At 41.9% G+C, this 18798-nt stretch overlaps 1 protein-coding gene across 1 annotated transcript in view; it reads right to left on the bottom strand.

Moving 5' to 3' along the window:
- Window positions 1-6077: 6077 nt before the first annotated feature.
- The window catches only part of PDZD2 (PDZ domain containing 2), a gene marked incomplete at its 5' end in the record, with an annotated part of 197647 nt that continues 184926 nt past the window's right edge, over window positions 6078-18798 (bottom strand). Inside the window, 4 exons of the mRNA XM_083354764.1 lie at window positions 6078-9517; window positions 10160-10294; window positions 10949-11213; window positions 13696-13797. Of these exons, the coding sequence (XP_083210890.1) occupies window positions 9351-9517; window positions 10160-10294; window positions 10949-11213; window positions 13696-13797 (669 nt within the window). The 3' untranslated portion in view covers window positions 6078-9350. The remainder of the gene's footprint in view (window positions 9518-10159; window positions 10295-10948; window positions 11214-13695; window positions 13798-18798) is intronic.

Raw genomic sequence — 18798 nt, 5'->3', positions numbered from 1 at the left:
AAGTACCAGATGTATCAGGGAGGGCTGACCTATCTGCACTGTACCTCTTTCCTAGTTATTCTTGTGAGCTGTAGAAATGACTCAAAGGCCACATGAACAGGATTGTGGTTGAATGGGAGGTTTTGCACTGTGGCCACACCATAAATGACACATTAGTACTTGGTTTTCCCCATTGCATTCTACGTATAGAAAAAGAAATCGAAATTAAAACAGGCAATAAACAGGCTTTCTGCTGCTAAATCTGCTTGCTGTATTTTTTGCCTAGGCCCAAAGTTCGGGAGTAAGAGGAGAAATTGCTTTGCTATCAAAATCCAGCAATCTCTCTCACATACCACAGGTTGTAATATTGTGTTGCAATCATCTGTATAATCTGTTATGTTTTAATATTCTGTGGTCAGCTTTAAACACATGACTCCATCTAGTTTTGTAAGCATTTTGAAAATGTATCAGAAGCTGTTGTGGTTCTCCCCACCCCCAAAGAAAGCCGTGTTATTAGAAACCAAAGTGCATTTGCAGTTAGTGAATTGATGAATGACAATTTTGGGTTGCAAGAATCAGGAAAATGCCACCCTCTGGGGTTTGTAAAGTACTGTAAAATATTGTGAAAATGTTGTGCAATTACTGGTCTTTCCTACCCCCACCCCCACCCCCCCTTTCCTGTGTCCAGCCTTTCATAATGACATCTCTGCTTATGTGAATGAGTATATAAATAATACTCATGGTCTGAAATCTGAGATATGCTGTTTAGATAAATAAGCGATACAAAGAAAACATCAGGAAACTCCAAATAACTCTGAAATGTGAAATACCAAAATATAGTCTATGGAGATTCTCAGTCATCCAGGTCCCAAAGATGCTTTTTTCCGAGAGGCAACTGGACTATCTTTTTTTTTTTCTTTCATTCTCCACCATCCAGTCAGAGCTGAAGAAGCTTCTTGGATGAGATGTGAAACATCTTCAAAGAAAAAACAAGGAAATCTAATTGCCTCCTGAAAAAAGCATCTTTAGGATAACAAAACAGTCCTCCCCAAATAATGAGAAAATGTAAACAAGTAGTTAACAATGAATTATTAGCCAAATTCCATCTTGGTTGACTAGAAGGATCAAATTCGGGACAGATCATCACAGAAATGATCTACTGTATGATAGCTAGGAGTTGAAAACTAGTTGATGGCACATAATCAATTAGCACAGACATGTCAAACACAAGGCCCGGGGGCCAGATCCGGCCCGCAAAGTGGTTTCATGTGGCCCGCGAAGCCATCCTGGAAACAGTGAGGGAACGGCCCTGGCTGCCTTGGCTCTGGCCCAGGCCAGCAAGGAGCCAATGTACAATTTTGTGGTGGTCATCTATGCTGAAATACATTCAGTCTTAGCTCCACAAGGCCATCTGGAAACAGTGAGGGACCGGCCCCTGCCACATCGGCCCCACCCCCTGGGTGCACGCTAGGGAGGTATCACCCTTTGTGAGGAATGAAGAAATGCACCATCGCCTGGAAGTGGTCAGCACATGGCCCTGCCTACTTCGGGCAGGCTAGGGGCTGGGCAGCGTTGTGCTTCTCTTCAGATTTGTGCCACCCGGCTCAGCCTCTCGGCGCTGTGAGGAGAGGGCCATGTGCTGGCCACTTCCAGGCGATGGTACATTTCTTCATTCCTCATGAAGGATGACACTTCCCCAGCTGCGTTTCTTGCCTGTTTTTCTCCCTCCCTCATCTCAAATATTTTCCCATCGCTCTGTTCTAAGGAAGGAAGGAAGGAAGGAAGGAAGGAAGGAAGGAAGGAAGGAAGGAAGGAAGGAAGGAAGGAAGGAAGGAAGGAGGGAGAGGGAGGGTCTGAGGGAAGTCCTGCCTTAGTCCTTCCCTGCTGCCCTTTCCCATCCCCTTGCCCCCTCCTCCTGACCTAACCTGGGTGGTCTCCCATCCTATTGCTAAGGAAGCTTTGGAAACAAAGCCAGGTCTCCTCACATGGAGAGGAAGTGGGCCTCCTTATTGACGTTGCCCTCATACCCATCATGAGCAACCTGGCTAAGGAGAGCAAGCACAGCAGCTGGGCACCCCCTTAGGGAAGTGGGGGTGGGCTTAGTGCTGCGGGTGCTTGAGCGCTAGGCTGGGCATTTGACCTCCGCATCACCGTCCAGCCTCTCCCCCCCCACATGGTCTGAGAGGAACAGTGAGGCTCCTCCAGTGGACCATGCCTTGGCACTTGCCCCAGTCCCATCTCCTTCTGCCAGAGACCCTCAGATTTGTCCCACTCCTGCCCAGGCCCCCATAGGCACCATTGATGCGAACAATGTAGAGCTGGCCATGCCCACCCAGTAGGTCACACACACTCCAGCTATGCCCAACCATTAGGCCACGCCCACCCTGGCCACACCCACCCGGCCCCTCAAGGGTAACCGCAACGCTGATGTGGCCCTCAATGAAATTGAGTTTGACACCCCTGACTTAGCAGAATTATTAATATTTAATTATCAGCACTCTGCTTATGTTCAACAGCATAGATGAATGCAAAACTCCAACAATACATTAGAAAATAGTTGCAAAATTGCTGTAAGGTTGAAAAAGTGTTTCTGTTCAAGTGCCTGGAAGTTTGAGGTATATTGTTAAACCAGAATTTATGCTTCAGTCATTCCTTTACTACTGTATACAATTATACCTATGTTGCTGTATCTACTGCCACCTAGTGGGTAAACTGTTTTATTCTCCCAAAGGTGATTTTTCAAGAGGCAACTGGACTTCCTTTGTTTTTCCTTGAAGACGTTTCGCTTCTCACCCAAGAAGCTTCTTCAGTTCTGACCTGCAGAAGCTTCCGTCAGAACTGAAGAAGCTTTTTGGATGAGAAGAAAAACATCTACAAGGAAAAACAAAGTCCAGTTGCCTTTTAAAAAAGCACCTTTGGGACAACCATGATCTGGATGTCTTGATAATCTCCATAGACAATCTTTTTCTTCTGTTCAATTGTGTCTAATACTCAGACACCACCTGGACAAGTCCTTGCAGTTCTCTTGGCAATTTTTTCCCCCCAGAATGTTTTGCCATTGTCCCCTTCCTAGGGCTGAGAATGAGTGACTGGCCCAAGATCACCCAGCTACAGTAGCTTCATGCCTAAGGTTAGGACTAGAACTCACCCTCTCCCCGTTTCTAGCTTGATGCCTTAACCTTTACACCAAACTGGCTCTCCATTTTTTATTTTTTTAACCCCTTTTTTTTCATATGCAGCTCAAGTTGGTGAACATACCTAATACACCTTCCTCCTCTTATTTTCCGCACAGCACAACAACCCTGTGAGGTGAGTTGGGATGAGTGACTGACCCAAAGTCACCAAGCCAGTTTTGTTGCCGAAGGTGGGACTAAAACTCACAGTCTCCTACTTTCTCAAAACAAATTGAGAATATTGAATATGTACATAAGGTCCTCAATCCTTGTTTGGTGGCCTAGATTATCTATATTGACTGACTTTTTTAAAAAAATATTTTAATAAGAGGTAACCAAATTGGAAGCTAACATGTTTCAAAGCAAATACAATTTACTGCTTTGCAAGAATAACCTGAGGTCTCCTAAAAGCTCCATTAAGATAGTAGAAATATCAGAGGTGGGGTGGAGGGAGAGTTAATTTCCAGGTAAAAAACTGTGTTTCAGTGGATATGCCTTGAATATTGTTTGAATCCAAGCCATGATATCCTATAGTCCAGAGTTCCCCAACTTTTCCGGCCTTGCGAATGGGCAGGGGAGGGGGAAAGGGGATGGTTCTGCATGAACGGCTGACAACCGTGTGCACACGCGCACAGCTCCATTTGCACGAGCAGCATGTGCGTGCCTGCCGTGCCTGCAAATGGAGCACACATGCACATGCTCACCCACGGACCATAAGTTGGGGACCCCTGCTATAGCCCATGCTTGATAAGTTAGCATATTTTCCAAACCTAAGCCACTATTATTTAAACAAACCATGACTGAGCAAATTAAAGTTTAGCACAATCTGTGCTAAAGATGAGTCAGATGTTGGAAAATAAAAATTACATTCAAGATTCCTGCATTTCAACACAAAGAGTAACCCAATAAAGTAACATTATTATTTATTTTCAGAAGTCACTAAAAAAAACTGCAGTGAAACTTTTTTTTTTAAAGAGACAATTGGAGTAAAGCACATTTGGAAAGGTACACAGTCTACGTCTATTATTGCACTTATCTTTTTACAACAAGGCATTTAAAAATAATCTGAACACAAAGGACATATTTATAAAAACGATTGTGTTAATATACAACATCGTACTGGAAGTAATGTGTTGCAGTTAAAAAAAAAAGACACCCACACAGAATCGTGATCTGTTTCTTACAAGAGGCAGTGGTGTTGCCAGGAGAAGTCAAAAAAGTAAAGATGGCGGCTGTATTCCTACCAAGCCCTGCCCCCTTTTTTTTTTACACGAATCAGGTGTTTTGATTGCATGCTTGGGAGGCCATTTTGACTCTTTTGACACACACCTGGGTAAAAGGGGGTAGTAAACTTATGTCTGGGTGGCTGTGGGGTCATCCATTGGGTGTCACATAAATGTTCCAAAGTTAGAAATTAATCTGTTAAGCACCGAGTTTGCTCTCTATAACCCTCGTTTACTGTCTCGACTATGGTGTGATTTTGAGTTCTCCCATCTTTCCATTGTGTTACTGTACAACTTCCGTGCTCAATTCGTTCCTTACAAGGTGCCACTTTCTATGACACGACAAATATATATTCCACCCAGCTTCTGCGATATGCTAATTTCAGATCCACTAATTTAAAATTATTATTATCAAGCTGACAGCTCATCCATAATAGGGATAGTTAATGGATAGAGCAAGGTAACAGACAGCATAAAAATAAAATTAATCATAAATTTTAAACGATATTCGTTTTTCCCCACATAATTAACTTTTGTGTCTGGCAAACAGATGGACTTACACAGTCTGAATACATTCTGAATACCCTTGTCATGATTCCAAATTAATATTTATAAAATTATAATATATTAAGTTCACTTTTCATATATAGATCAAGTGACTGATGGCGAATTTGCAGACAAAACATCTTAATTTAAAGATGCCTTTATCCTAGCAATTCTGGAAGGAAACACCAGCATGCCAACCGTGCAACGGTAGGCAATGTATCAGTCAATGCTCAGATTTCAACCTTGCTGCCTACTAATTTAATGTTATATCAGCACTACATACTACCAGAATCCCTTTGGCCGTATTGGCTACAGAATTTTGGTATTTTTAGTTCCTGTGCTTCTGCATGGCACTAACTTGGGGTAACTCACTCTTAACAGGAAAAAGAAAATGGAAAGAGCAAGCTGAGGAAGATTTACAGATGGTGATCCATTTATGTATAAAGATACAGGTAGTCCTTAACTTAAAACCGGTTGCCTAGCAACTGTTTGAAGTTCAGATGGACTTACCTGAGGAAGGTACTTATTATATGAATGCAAAGTTCTGATAGTCAGCCCGCTCCTCAGTCATATGACCACAACTGGGGTACATTTACGGCCATGGTGGTGTCCTGAGGTCACATGAATGTGTTTGATGATGGTTTTTCTGGAAATCAGCATTTACTTCTGGGTTTTGGCAAAACTGGCCCATAGGAGGCCATGGGTTAACTTAGTGACTATGGTGGTCACTTTATAACTACGGTATTCGCTTAATGACTGCTGTAAAAAAAGTCATAAAATCAAATCAGTCATGTCACCAATCCATTTTATGACCCATCGCAAATTACGACTGTTGGGGAAGGAGGCTGAAATATTTTATTGAAATGGTCTTCTATGCAAACATTAATGCGGGGACGAAGATGGTTGGTTAAGCTTCCTTCAGCCTCAGACTGCAAACTGCCCCAACCCTCTGAGAAGACAAAAAAATTGAAGCCAGAGATTCTGAAACAACAAACTTCTCCTTTGCAGAACACACCCCTCAACCACTGATTGGTTGCAGGGCCCCAAGCTCCACCTTCTGCTGCCTGGCTAACCAATAAGGAAGGGACTGGTGGTATAATGAGGCCTTGCCTTGCCAACCCCATTATAGTGGCTTGTGTTACACTAAGCCCTTCCTGCAGAAAGTGAATAGGGCTGTGGAATACAATTCTGCTAACCGGTTGTAATAGTGATTTTGATAGAGCTAGCATGATGGTGAGCTGTCCAAGGTGCTGGAAAAGATATGACTTGAGTTAGGGGCTAACCAGATTAAACGCTGAATGTTGTTACCAACAAAGGTAAACTGGATTGCAATCAATTTGCAATAAATCCCATTAAATGCGTGTGGTTTTTCTTCCTGAAAGCACTTCTTGTAAATGCCCATATGGATTGGGGTCATCTGCAGGGGTTTCCCCCGAAATCATGGAAGAGACTGTGCTTGTGCAAAGCCCCGCCTCTTTTTAGGCACATCCTGATGCACCTAAAAATGAGGTTAGGGCTTGAATCACATTGGTTGCAGCTGCCATTTTGATTGTTTTTAGCCCCACCCTGTGAATATGTGGCTTCAAATAAATATACAAAATAAATCCACTCACCACAAGGGTGATATGGCTTGGCGTAAATGGGTTTGTCATAAATATAAATCTCATTTGGTGTTTAAAATCTGGAATTGAGGGTTTGATAGTGACATAGGAATTTAAGGCAACAGGAACAATATATATATTTAATTAATTTCCAATATTTGTCATTTTCTTGAAAACTAATCTCCCCCCTCCAATTTATTTTAGGATTATCATACCGCTTTGTGCTGATATCTGCCTCTCCCTAACCCTCCATCATCCTGGTTTATTTAAAAGCAAGACCAAACAAAACCAGGCCAACCTCCCTTACATTTAGCTCTCTGCCTAAAATAATTTCCCCACTAAAATGATTTGTCAGGCATGTGCTTTGACTATGTGTAGAAGTATTCAGAATTAGTGCATGTGATACTGTGATGAAGTGTGTAAATAAAAGTAATTTTTGTTCATTTTGAGATTGTGAACTACATACACATTTTCCACAATCTAGAGGGAACACGTGTAATCACACAGAATCTTTAACTGTCTATTTAAGAAACTGCTACCACAGATCCACAAAAAAACCTGCTAAAACCAACATTTTAGAATAGAATTGGAAGTTATGGCCATATAGAATTGAAATTCAGAAAAAACCCCACATTTTCAGGCCCGGATTTGTAATTTGTTTTCTCTTTGTTTTGAAAGCCACAGGAGGTGGCAGCATCTGAGAGATCTTCAAAAAGCTATGTAGATCAGACCTGGTGATCTCTTAGATGAGGAACACTCTAGATTAAACTACAAGCTGTAGACTTGAATGAAAAGTCAAGGAGCTAAAAAAAAGCCCTTAGGAAGTAAAAAATGAAGTGGGTGACAGCAAATGATTTCATACCATAGCAAAACAAGCAAACAAAAAAAAAACCCAAAGGATACATGGAAGTAGTAATCAGGAATAGAGCACAACTGTCTTTATCAATTGTTCCTTCCATTTCATCTCAAAGGTATTGAATGCAATTTTAGGTAAATCAAAGAGTGCCTTTCTGTAAAGATGCGATCTTGGTTTACTGCCTTATTTTAATCCAGTGTGCTTAAGTTCCATTTTTCTAAAATTCTAAAGTTCTTCCAATTTAAATTCTAGAGGCCAATAACTGTGATTCTGGATGATAAACACTGAACATTATATCCCTACTAAACTGTCCTAGAAAAACAACAATTGTTTCTAATTATATTTTCTCCCTGTATCTATTCTTCAATGTACATATAGTGTCACATCCAGGTTTGGTGATTTAATATTGACAGTTGAGACATTTTCATTAGCACTCCCCAGGTCCTTGAAAAAATTCTTACCTCTACAATAGAAAACACATTTTTTTCCCCCAGACATTCTTATTTTTTAAAACTAAAAGCATGCTGGACCCACAAAAGCAGCTGAAGTCAAAACTACCTGGTATATCTAGAAAACCCTTGTGGTCATCCATATTGGACAATTTCATCACTCAGTCTGAGTTACAAAATGTAAAAATTTCAGACAGACACATTCAAATCATTCAGACATTTTAAAAGACACTCAGGTTTCCTAATACATAGTACGTTTCCCAATAAATAGTAATCAGTTTACAAAATTTACGGCAAATACTTCTCTTTGAGTGCTAAGAGTTTAAGAAGGACCATGAAAATGAGTTCATGGCTAAACCTGAGGTGTCCTTTGCAGGGCCAGTGGCTTCCAGATCAATATATGAAGCTGTCTTTCACCAAATCAGGCCACTGGTCCTTCTAAGCTGAGCTTGTGCTGTTCTAGTTGGCAACAGCTCTTCCGGATCTTTGGCAAAATCCTTTTCCAGCTCTGCATGTTCTGATATCCAAGACCGTTGAGTTGGAGATGCCCAGAACTAAATCTGAGAGCTTCACCTTCAGTGAGCTACAAATGCTGGGAACAATAACCCCAAGTGATGGAAAAGAAGATACCATAACTCTTCATTATAATAATAAGAAACCAAATGCAATCTCTCTCTTTTTTGCCCCCTGTATATTACCGAACTTTCCATAGAACCAATGCAAAACACTTTATTGTGCCATCTTTGGCATTAAAAGCAAACGACACCAACAGCCATCGATTTAATGTATAAAATGCAGGGATTCCCCCCCCCCTTATTGCTCAAAGATTTGTATAGTTGGTATCAGGCTATGTGGCAGATGCCCTTTGCACCCACTCCTTTGTTGTCTTCTCCTATCCTATGTTCCTCCCCCCCCAGTTCACGGGTATACTGTAGAAAGAGAGACAGAGAGAGAGCAGACCGTAGACACAAAGCATTGCTTCTGAGTGTCGGTGGCAAAGATTGAGTAAGAATTCAGTAAGAACGAAGTAATCTGTTGGGAAATTATGGCACCTTCCATAAGCGTGGAAAGAAAGACACCATCTGCAAAACAAGAGCACATTAAATCAATTCCTTGCTTAGGTCAGCTCCAGAGTTTAGGGGATTCATTGAAGATATCTCATTTTTTATGAACTGCTGCGCCTCCTATCCAGAGAGTCAGTGCAGGCAGTAGCCACTATGATGGCTTGTGTTCCTGCTGTTGCTAAGTTCTTGTTTATTTATCTTCTCAGTGCAGGAGTTGATTGCAATTAAGAGAACCCAAGTGTGCCCATAGGCCCTCCAATGAGGTCTAAACACAGGGTAACTGCCTGACCATATTGACTCTTGATACCAATCTTGCATATGTATCTTGATGCTTCTCGACTGATTAAACCATTCTGACCTAGTAGAATAACATCCCAGATGCCACCATTCCAGCTCCTGACAAGAAAAACTGGTAAGGTTGTGCTCCAAAGGTAAGTGGAACTCAGGGATCGGGATCCGTCATTCTGGTGGCCGATGCTTCCTGATCAGCAGGTGAATGGGCCCCTCTGGGACAGACTTGATGATGTTCCACGCATCGTAGTGCATGAGTCCAAGCAGGGATTTCCCCCCAATCGCAAGAATTTCATCACCCGCTTCCAGTTTTCCAGCTTGTTCAGCAGCGCCACCTGTTGGCAGAAGTATCAAAGTGCAGATTGGTAGAAAGACTGAAAAAGATAAAGAAACACTATTTCTAGTGTTAAAATACAGTACATTACAGTTCGTGTACAAAACCTCTTTAGGTTATTTTCTTTTAAAGTTGCATTGAGCATTTCTGATAAACAGGGTAGGAATAGTGGCATATTGAAAGCAGATTAGGATTTTTTTTTATTTTAATTCCATTTATATCCCGCCCTTCTCCGAAGACTCAGGGCGGCTTACAAGCTTAGCAGTAGCCTTCATTCTATGTATATGCCTGCTTATTAGGGCTTTCATACACCCCCCAAGCGGCATTATTACAAAGTCAGCTTATTGCCCCCAACAATCTGGGTCCTCATTTTACCTACCTCGGAAGGATGGAAGGCTGAGTCAACCTTGAGCCTGGTGGGATGCAAACCTGCACTAATTGCAGGCAGCTGGTGTTACTTAAGGAGGCATTAGCCCACTGCTCCACCAAGGCTCTTATTGGCTGGTCTGTTGGGTGAAATGGGTCTCCTTTTTATTTCTGCACATAAATAAAGGCCATTCAGACTTGTAAAGAGGGCAGTGAGATTTCAGACTGCCTTTAGCAGAGGGGAAAAACAGGATTTTCAGAAAATTGTCCAAGTTACCTTTAAAAATTCTTTTGATGAGCAAAGGTCTGTCTCCAGATACTGAAGCTTTCCCACCATCCAGGCTGAAACCCAAGCCAGCAGAAGTCTTCAAAAGTTCAACACAAAGGGCCCCATTCAGTTCTCCACTTGGACCTTTGGAGAGAGAAAAAAACTCAGGAAACTTGCTCTAATGATCAAATATAGGGTAATCACCTATAAGAGGTCACACCACAGAGAGCACAAAGTAGGCTTTGACAATAGATCAGAGACAGGTCTAGTTCTCCAAATCTTCAGAAATTATAAATCATATTTCGCAGTCTTTCCTTCCTCCTGTTATTTCTATTGTTTGAAATGGAAAGTGGACCACCTGAGGCTTCTTTTTTAGCTGTGGGAGCAGGGCTTCAGTTATGCTGTTAGAATACTGGAACTTGGATTATACAAATGCATATAAATCTAAATGTCTCTGGAGATAAAATGCTCATATTTATCATCTGATTTGTAAACCAAACGTCGAGAGCCACTGTCAGATTTCCAACCGTTCTGCGTGAAAATCTAGCAGTTCTGTTCTGTTTCTGCCTGAGATATCTAAGCGTCTTCCTATTTTTCAAATGATTGCTTGGATACTAAAGGAGTCCAATTGACAATTGAATGTATTTTCATATCTTCACTTACTCCATCCAAAAAATTTAGAATTAAGAGTATGAATCTTTTGGGGGCAGCTCTCCCCACCACTGCTATGATTTCTTGAGAGAGCAGAAGGGCGGGTGAATTCATTTCAAACACTACTGGACCGATGTTGTACAGTACCTGCTTCACTTCCTGTGGCTGCATCCACCAAAGTTGACCTATCAGAAGTAGGCATCTCTTTGCTCTGAGGAGGCATCCTTCCTCTGTCTTTCTCCTTTTTGATGACCACGATGGCATATTTATGGAGCCTGGCCTGATGAAGCGCGTTGAGTACATCCCCATGGACAGAACCCGTCAAACAAGTGCCATTGATAGAAAGAATTAGGTCACCACGGTGGATTTTCCCCTCCTGGGAAGCCACCCCTTTGGAGAACACCCGATGGACCTTCAAGAAGACACATTACGATGAAGCTTGTCAATGGATCAAAGAACTGTTAGCAGATTTAAAAGATTCTCCTTTTCCCCAGTTTAACTAACTGATTTGTGTGTGCCTTCGAGTCGGTCTTTACTCTTGGCAACTGCTTGGACAAGACCCTGCAGTGTTCTTAGCAAGATTTCAGAAGTAGTTTGCCATTATCTGCTTCTTAGGGCTGAGAGACAGTGACTGGCCCAAAGTTACTCAGCTGGCTTTGTGCCCAAGGTGAGACTAGAACTCATGGTCTCCTGGTTTCTATACATCTTCACATGAACAGAAGTTCAGTAATGGTGCCTTTTGAACTGTTGGAAAAAATGTGAGACAATATCCAAATTCACAGAATCTGGCTCCTGGTATTAATAATACCAGCTATAGCCTTTTATTTGTCAATTACTATGAAACATAAAATATGCAACCTAGAGCAAAGCAAATGTTCAAGATACAAAGGCATGTTGAATTATCAGCTGATTAAAAATGAAGGCCAATAAATCTACCAAATATGTAAATTGGCAGCTCAATTCATTATGAAATTTTGGAAGCCAACCATGATGTGTTTCAGAAGGCTAAGAAAAGGTCAAAGTAAAAGTTTCCCATGTCTAGTTGTGTTCAACTCTAGGGCATGGTGCTCATCTCTGGTTCTTGGCCCAGGGATCCAGCGTTGTCCGAAGACATTTTGCATGGTCATGTGGCCAGCATGGCTATATGCCAAACATGCATGGAATGCTGTTACCTTCCCACCAAAGTGGTACCTATTAATCTACTCGCATTTGCATGTTTTCGAACTGCTAGGTGAGCAGGAGCTGGGGTAAGGAACAGAGGCTCACCCTTTTGTGTGGTGCTCAGGTCTGTCTGAACCCAGGCTGTCAGCTTTCCATCTGACAAGCTCAGAGTCTTTAGCCTCTGAGCCCTTGCTTCCTCTATGAAGGTTAGGAAGGAATGGACTAAATAACTGGAGCTACCTAAAGGCCAGTGTAGGCTGGTGTTCTGTCCTTGGAGAAGCTTCCAAGCCAGGCATAATACAGAGAGTAAAGGAATGTGTTCTCTTGCCCAAAAGATACCAGTGATAGTCAAACAGACCAACCCATGCTATACAATGTAGTTGAATCTGATCATGTGAGCCAAGTCTCTGTGGAAGTTGATGGAAAGATAATATAGCACTGTGCAGGAATGTCAGCCAAACTCAGAAGCAAATGCTTCCAATGTTTAAAACAGATGCTTCTTGTAATATTTTGAGCCAAATTTCCAAGACAGATACATACATTTTGGAAGATGATTTTGAGCGGCCCAGGCAAAGGGGCTGCACTTTGGGTTAACAAGATCCTTTGCTCCACAAAAATAATGCTCTTTGCCTTGTCCAAGAGCAGAAATTATGCATTTTGCCTCCAGGCTGGTTTGGAGAATTCCCCATATACTTCTAGCAAAGGGGAACACCAGAAGAAATCCCAAAATAATAAGCAAAGTAACATAGAAGCTTCACTTCGCTCACAGCTTCAAAAAATTTCACCCAAAGCTTCATTGAAGCCATCCTCCACCTTTGACACAGTCATAGTCTTAATGTCCCAGCAGATGGCAGCATTTAGCTGACCCTGGCTGACTTTGAGAAGCTAAGTGGGGTTGGATTTCTTTAGTTTGGATGGGAAACACCTGAAAGTCCCATGGCTGATGGAGAAGTTGTAAGACACCAGAAAGGAGACAATGGCAAACCGCTGAACTTAACTTGAGAAAGGTTTTGCCTTCAATCTCAAGGTATTCATCTCTACCATTGAAGAATTTGTTTCTGTAAAAGGCAGGGAATCATTCAGAAAAACACATAGGCAAGTTGCACTGAACTCCTAAATGGACTATAAATAATGACAAAATGAATTTCAAATTCACCCCAAAGTAAGTTGGGCCTAAAGACTGTAGCTGAGCAAAAATGAAATCATCTAAGTGTACAGAGAAACGAAGCCAATTCAATAAATAAATTTGGATTACATAAGTAAGATTCCATTTGATATTGCCAAAAATCCAATGATCCTAAAACATTGTTGTAGGTGAGTAGTTGCAGTTCATATAAGCCACAAACGTTTAACTAATGTATTTCCTACAGCTCTTTGGAAAAGTTTTTCCAGGTCCCAGTGGAAAGACTGGGTTTGGGGATCCTGGAATACAAAGCATATGATTGGAAGTATTATAGGGCTTGGATGGAGCTAATGTTAGGATTTCCAGTTGCCAAGATATGTGTGAGCCTATCACGGATACTTATCTTGGCAAACTTGTGTGCATCAGAGTTTATCTGGCATGCAAGCCCACTTGCCTCTCTGATAGCATCAACAGATGGGATACAAAATGAAGCAAGCAAACTTTCACAATAGGATTGTACAGCTAACTCATGCCTTGATAAATGAGTTCTTGATCTAATTTCCAGCTGGCTTTGCAACCCACTTAGAAGAAAGATGCAGTCGCTACTTACGATGATTGATTTTTGTTCCAGGTCTATTCCGCCAGCGACGCTAAATCCCAGGCCAGAACCTTCCTCTTTATTCAAGACTACAAAGTAAATATCTTCCTTGCTCTGATCGCCCCCCCAAAAAGGAGGGGGAGGAAGGGAAGGGAGTGGGGAGAAGGAGACAAGACAAAATATCCAAAGATTAAAACCATTGAAAGAGTACACCACACAATTAACACAAAATGCCTGCAAGATGAATCTGGCTTTTTTTTTAAAAAAAAAGTCTAACTTTTTGCTTAAAATAGCTACAATTTCAGAAATTAAAGTTTTTAACCTCGAAAGCCTAAAGAAGAGATTTGAGTTTATTTAATGTCACCAAAACAGTATAAGGACTCAAGCAAACGACAGCTTAGTAGTTTAAACTGCCTCTTCCAGAGTTCAGGCCTGGAATTAACTTTTAGTGGCAGGCACATCCATCCATCAAGTTTGTAATAAAAGGAAAAGTGTCATCTGCACAGGTAGCCAAACTCTAATCTCACCAAGCAGAAAAGCAGAAATGGAATGACAGGCACATGTGGATCACATAGAGCACGTGAGCAAAACATGTGTCCAGCTATTCGTTTTGAATTGTGGAGGTGCCTCACGTTGTTCAGGCTCACCCTGTGCACAAAACTGAAAGTCTTGGATTGAGACTTGATGAGGGGAAAAAAACCCCCATTATGAATTGAGCTACCTCATCTCTAAGCAATTTAAAGCACCTCACAGAAGAAATCAAACTATTTGAAGGCATTCCTGTCTCCACCAACTATTGGTGCTATGAAACATCAACAGAGGACCTTTTCCAGGTTTATGAAAGGCAAGGTGAATAAGTGGAGACTAGGGCAGTGATGGTGAACCTTTTAGAGACCGAGTGCCCAAAAGCCGCCCCCCCCACCCCTGTCCCTGCTCTGCCCTGCCTTCTGGACCACCCACCACCTCCATGCCCGCCTCAGATCACCCAGACATCCCAGCAGCGCCATGGTGGCCATGCCCTCCACCCGTGCCCCACAGCATCATCTGTGCGCGACAGGGCACAGGGGCAGAGTCTTGTCCCCGGTGCCTGGCTACCATGTCCTTGGCTGCACTGCTTTCCGTGGGCCGCACCCGGGGGTGACTCTCCTTGGGGGGGGCTACTGGGGAGGAGGGAGCCATGGGAGGAGGCGGGGCTGGGGTGACGGTGCGTGTGCCCACAGACAGGGCTCCGAGTGGTGTCTCTGGCACGCCTGCCATAGGTTCGCCACCACTGGACTAGGGTCTTTTCCGTGCGAGTACCCAATTTATGGAAACCTCTGTCCATGGAAATTCACCTGTTTCTAACTTCAGGTAAAGACCTACACCTTCTCCCAGTCTTTTAATTTTAGGTCAATATTTGACTATTTTCAGTAAGGTAAAGGTAAAGGTTCCCCCGCACATGCGTGCTAGTCGTTTCCGACTCTAGGGGCCAGTGCTCATCTCCGTTTCAAAGCCGAAGAGCCAGCGCTTGTCCGAGGACGTCTCCATGGTCATGTGGCCGGCATGACTAGCCGCCAAAGGTGCACTGAACGCTGTTACCTTCCCACCGTAGTGGTCCCTATTTTTCTACTTGCATTTTTACGTGCTTTCGAACTGCTAGGTTGGCAGAAGCTGGGACAAGTAACAGGTGCTCACTCTGTTACGTGGCACTCGGGATTCGATCCTCCAAACTGCCGATCTTCTGATCAACAAGCTCAGTGTCCTAACCCACTGAGCCACCACGTCCCTCTATTTTCAGTACTGTTGTACTATTACTCAAAATCCGTTTCACTTTCCTGGAAAATATTTCTGCTCCCATGCAGTGCAACTTCTAATGCTTAGCAGTCCCAAACCTGTGATACAGAAGAATGCAAACGGGACAGGAACAATGAAAACTGGATACCATGACTTGACAAAGTGACACCTTTGTTTTTTTAATTGTTCTTTGTTACATTAAGTCCAATCTGGAACACTTATGCTCACATGGGGAGGAAGTGGGAATATAAAAATGCTAAAATTCAGGTACTAGCTTTGACATAGTTCAATAGAAAGACTTCTATTACAGAAGCAGTTCAGCCAGACCAGATAGTCTTTAATTTGAATCCTAATTGCCAGAAATGTGGCAGAATCTGATAAATATGAAGTAGGCAAACTTTTGTTACTCAGAAGCCATGCATTTTTCTTTGTTAAGGTTTTTTTTCTGGTTGTTCAAAACTATAGTAGGCAAGGTTGGGATTTTTCAGGTAGTTCGCTTATATTTTGGTGTTTCACTAAACATTTTTTTAAAAAATGTGCTACGATACTCTGATGGCTCCTGCAATTTCTTTATTTTGTTTCTTGTTCAAGATATTGCTATTTAATACTCAAAAACAACTCAGAATCCATGAAGATTGAGATGGTAGACAGATAAATTATACAAATAAAAACTGTTGGAAACTTGTTGCTTATTAGTAAATTTCAGTGGGACAGAAATACAGAATTTTGAGGGAGCAAAAAAAATAATGGTGACAAATGAACCTTGAATTGATAATTGGTCAGTTCCCCATTTGGACATATTCCCTAAAAACTAGATACCTTATGGCTTTTCTATTCTCTATATATACAGATTTTGACAGATCCCAAACAAAAAGTTCCATTTTTTATTTTTTAAAAGCAGAGAATGAGCCAAACATGAAACCAAGACAACAAATAAAGATTTGTTGGCCCAAGTTTCCTTAGAAGAAAGACAAGATGATGAAAAATTAGAAAACTTCAGAGAATCATTTTGCTCTGCACTTAAAGGACAAGTTCTGAATTGCATAATATTTTCCAGCTCCCGTGCCACTTCGGACTTAATAGCAGATGTGAGGAAATATGCAGACATGGCCCATTTTCCAAAAAAGCATTGAGTTTCATAAATATTTGAGTTCTTGGATTTTTACAAACTGGCATGAATAAACCATTTTTCTCAAGACCCATGTGAAAATACCTAAAATGACTCTGGATTATTCTTGACTGAGAACATAATCCAGTTTTGGTATTTTGGCAAGATGTGCCAAGCCCACCTGAGTCAATCCAAATTGCTTTAACCAGGTAATGGAATAAAACCAAGGAATTGTGGGAAGTCTCCCACTCAAAGAATTACTTATATATATAGGTAAGGTAAAGGTTCCCCCGCACATGCATGCTAGTTGTTTCTGACTCTAGGGGCCGGTGCTCATCTCCGTTTCAAAGTCGAAGAGCCAGCGCTTGTCCGAGGACGTCTCTGTGATCATGTGGCCGGCATGACTAGACGCCAAAGGCGCACGGAACGCTGTTACCTTCCCACCGTAGTGGTCCCTATTTTTCTACTTGCATTTTTACGTGCTTTCGAACTGTTAGGTTGGCAGAAGCTGGGACAAGTAACAGGCGCTCACTCTGCTACGCCACACTCGGGATTCAACCCGCCAAACTGCCAACCTTCTGACTGACAATCTCAGCGTCCTAACCCACTGAGCCACCACGTCCCTTACTCATATATATATATGAAGCCTCAAATTGTGGTCTGCAGAAAAGTCATCAAACAGCTTAAGCATTTTATTATCCTGTGAAGAGAGACTGAAGGAGCTGGACATGATTAGCTGTGACAAAAAAAAGGACCAAGAAGAAATATTATTTCAGATTTTTTAAAAAAAAAATATCACAGAAAGCCTACTGTCTCTTGTTCCAGAGTGCAGAACAAAGAGCAATGGACTAATGTTACAAGAAGACAGGTGGTTATAGAAGGCCAGAGAAAAACTTCTTAAAAGTGAAGAACAGTTTGATAGGAAAACCAGCTATGGAAAGAGTAGTGGATTCTCCTTTGTTGGATATCATCAAATGAAGACATCGAACAGATTCTTACTTTCAGGAAGGGATTGTTTTTGATGGCCTAATTGCAACCTCGGAATTCTCAGATTCACTGAATTTGCACAATGATACAAACTCAGTGGGTGTTAAGTCCAGTATTGGCAGACAACAGTTTGGTTGTTTCCACAATTCGTATTTTTTTATATTTTTGTATTTCCTTTTTTCCTTTCTCCCCTTTGCACAATTTCCTCCCGTGCAGAGAGGAGAGATCACTGAAACTTTTCTTTTCTGAACCTGCTAACAAAATACTTTCCAAAGAAGTGCTAACTGCTGGTTAACAAGCACAGCTCTGCGACCTTAGTTAATTAGCACCCTCAGCTGGCTTGCACTGCTTCCTGAAACTGGCAAGACCTTAATCAGTTTCACCCTAAAGGTTTTCCTTTGCTTAAGTGGCTTCCAGTTCCAGCACAATAAGCAAAGAGCATCCCATGTGTATTCCCCATTGTGTGTCTACTTACTTGTCTTATAATCTCTTCCTCTCCAACGAGTGTAAATACAAATATTAATTTCCCCTTGTTAGTGATCTCAGAGCCAAGGTGAGGACTCCAAGTGGGGGGAGAGTGGGGAAAAAAAAGAGCTATAAGATTTACCCCTTTTTCCCACCTTCTTTGTGAATTGTGAATTCAGAACCCTTCCTCCTTGTTTCAGCTCAGATCCTGATGTTGTAAATTGGTTTAGGGCAGGGGTAGGCAACCTTGGCTCTTTTATGACTCGTGGACTTCAACTCCCAGAATTCCTCAGCCAGCCAGGAATTCTGGGAGTTGAAGTCCACGAGTCATAAAAGAACCAAGGTTGCCTACCCCTGGTTTAGGGGAAATTTCTTAATAAACTCTTTTCAAGATTTACTACCATCCTCGCATCATTCTTTTGTATGCAAATAGAATAGCATAGAAATTCTTTATCGGCCAAATGTGATTAAACCCACAAGGAATTTGTCTTCAGTGCATAAGCTTTCAGTGTATGTGCAAAACAGCAAAGTACAGGTAGTCCTCAACTTACAACAGTTCATTTACTGAGTGTTCAAAATTACAGCGGCACTGAAAAAAAAGTGACATGACCGATTTTCAGACTTAGGATTGTTCCAGCATCCCAATGGTTATGTGAACAAAATTTAGGCACTTAACGTCTGACTCAGATTTGTGACGGTTGCCATGTCCCAGATTCATGTGATCCCCTTTTGCGACCTTCTGACAAGCCAATTCAATGGGGAAGCCAGATTCACTTAACAAC

The sequence above is a fragment of the Vipera ursinii genome (assembly GCF_947247035.1).
Source record: "Vipera ursinii genome assembly, chromosome: 2".
Taxonomy (NCBI): domain Eukaryota; kingdom Metazoa; phylum Chordata; class Lepidosauria; order Squamata; family Viperidae; genus Vipera; species Vipera ursinii.
The sequence above is the reverse complement of the archived record's forward strand: the minus strand, read 5'-3'. Positions and strand labels throughout refer to the sequence as shown.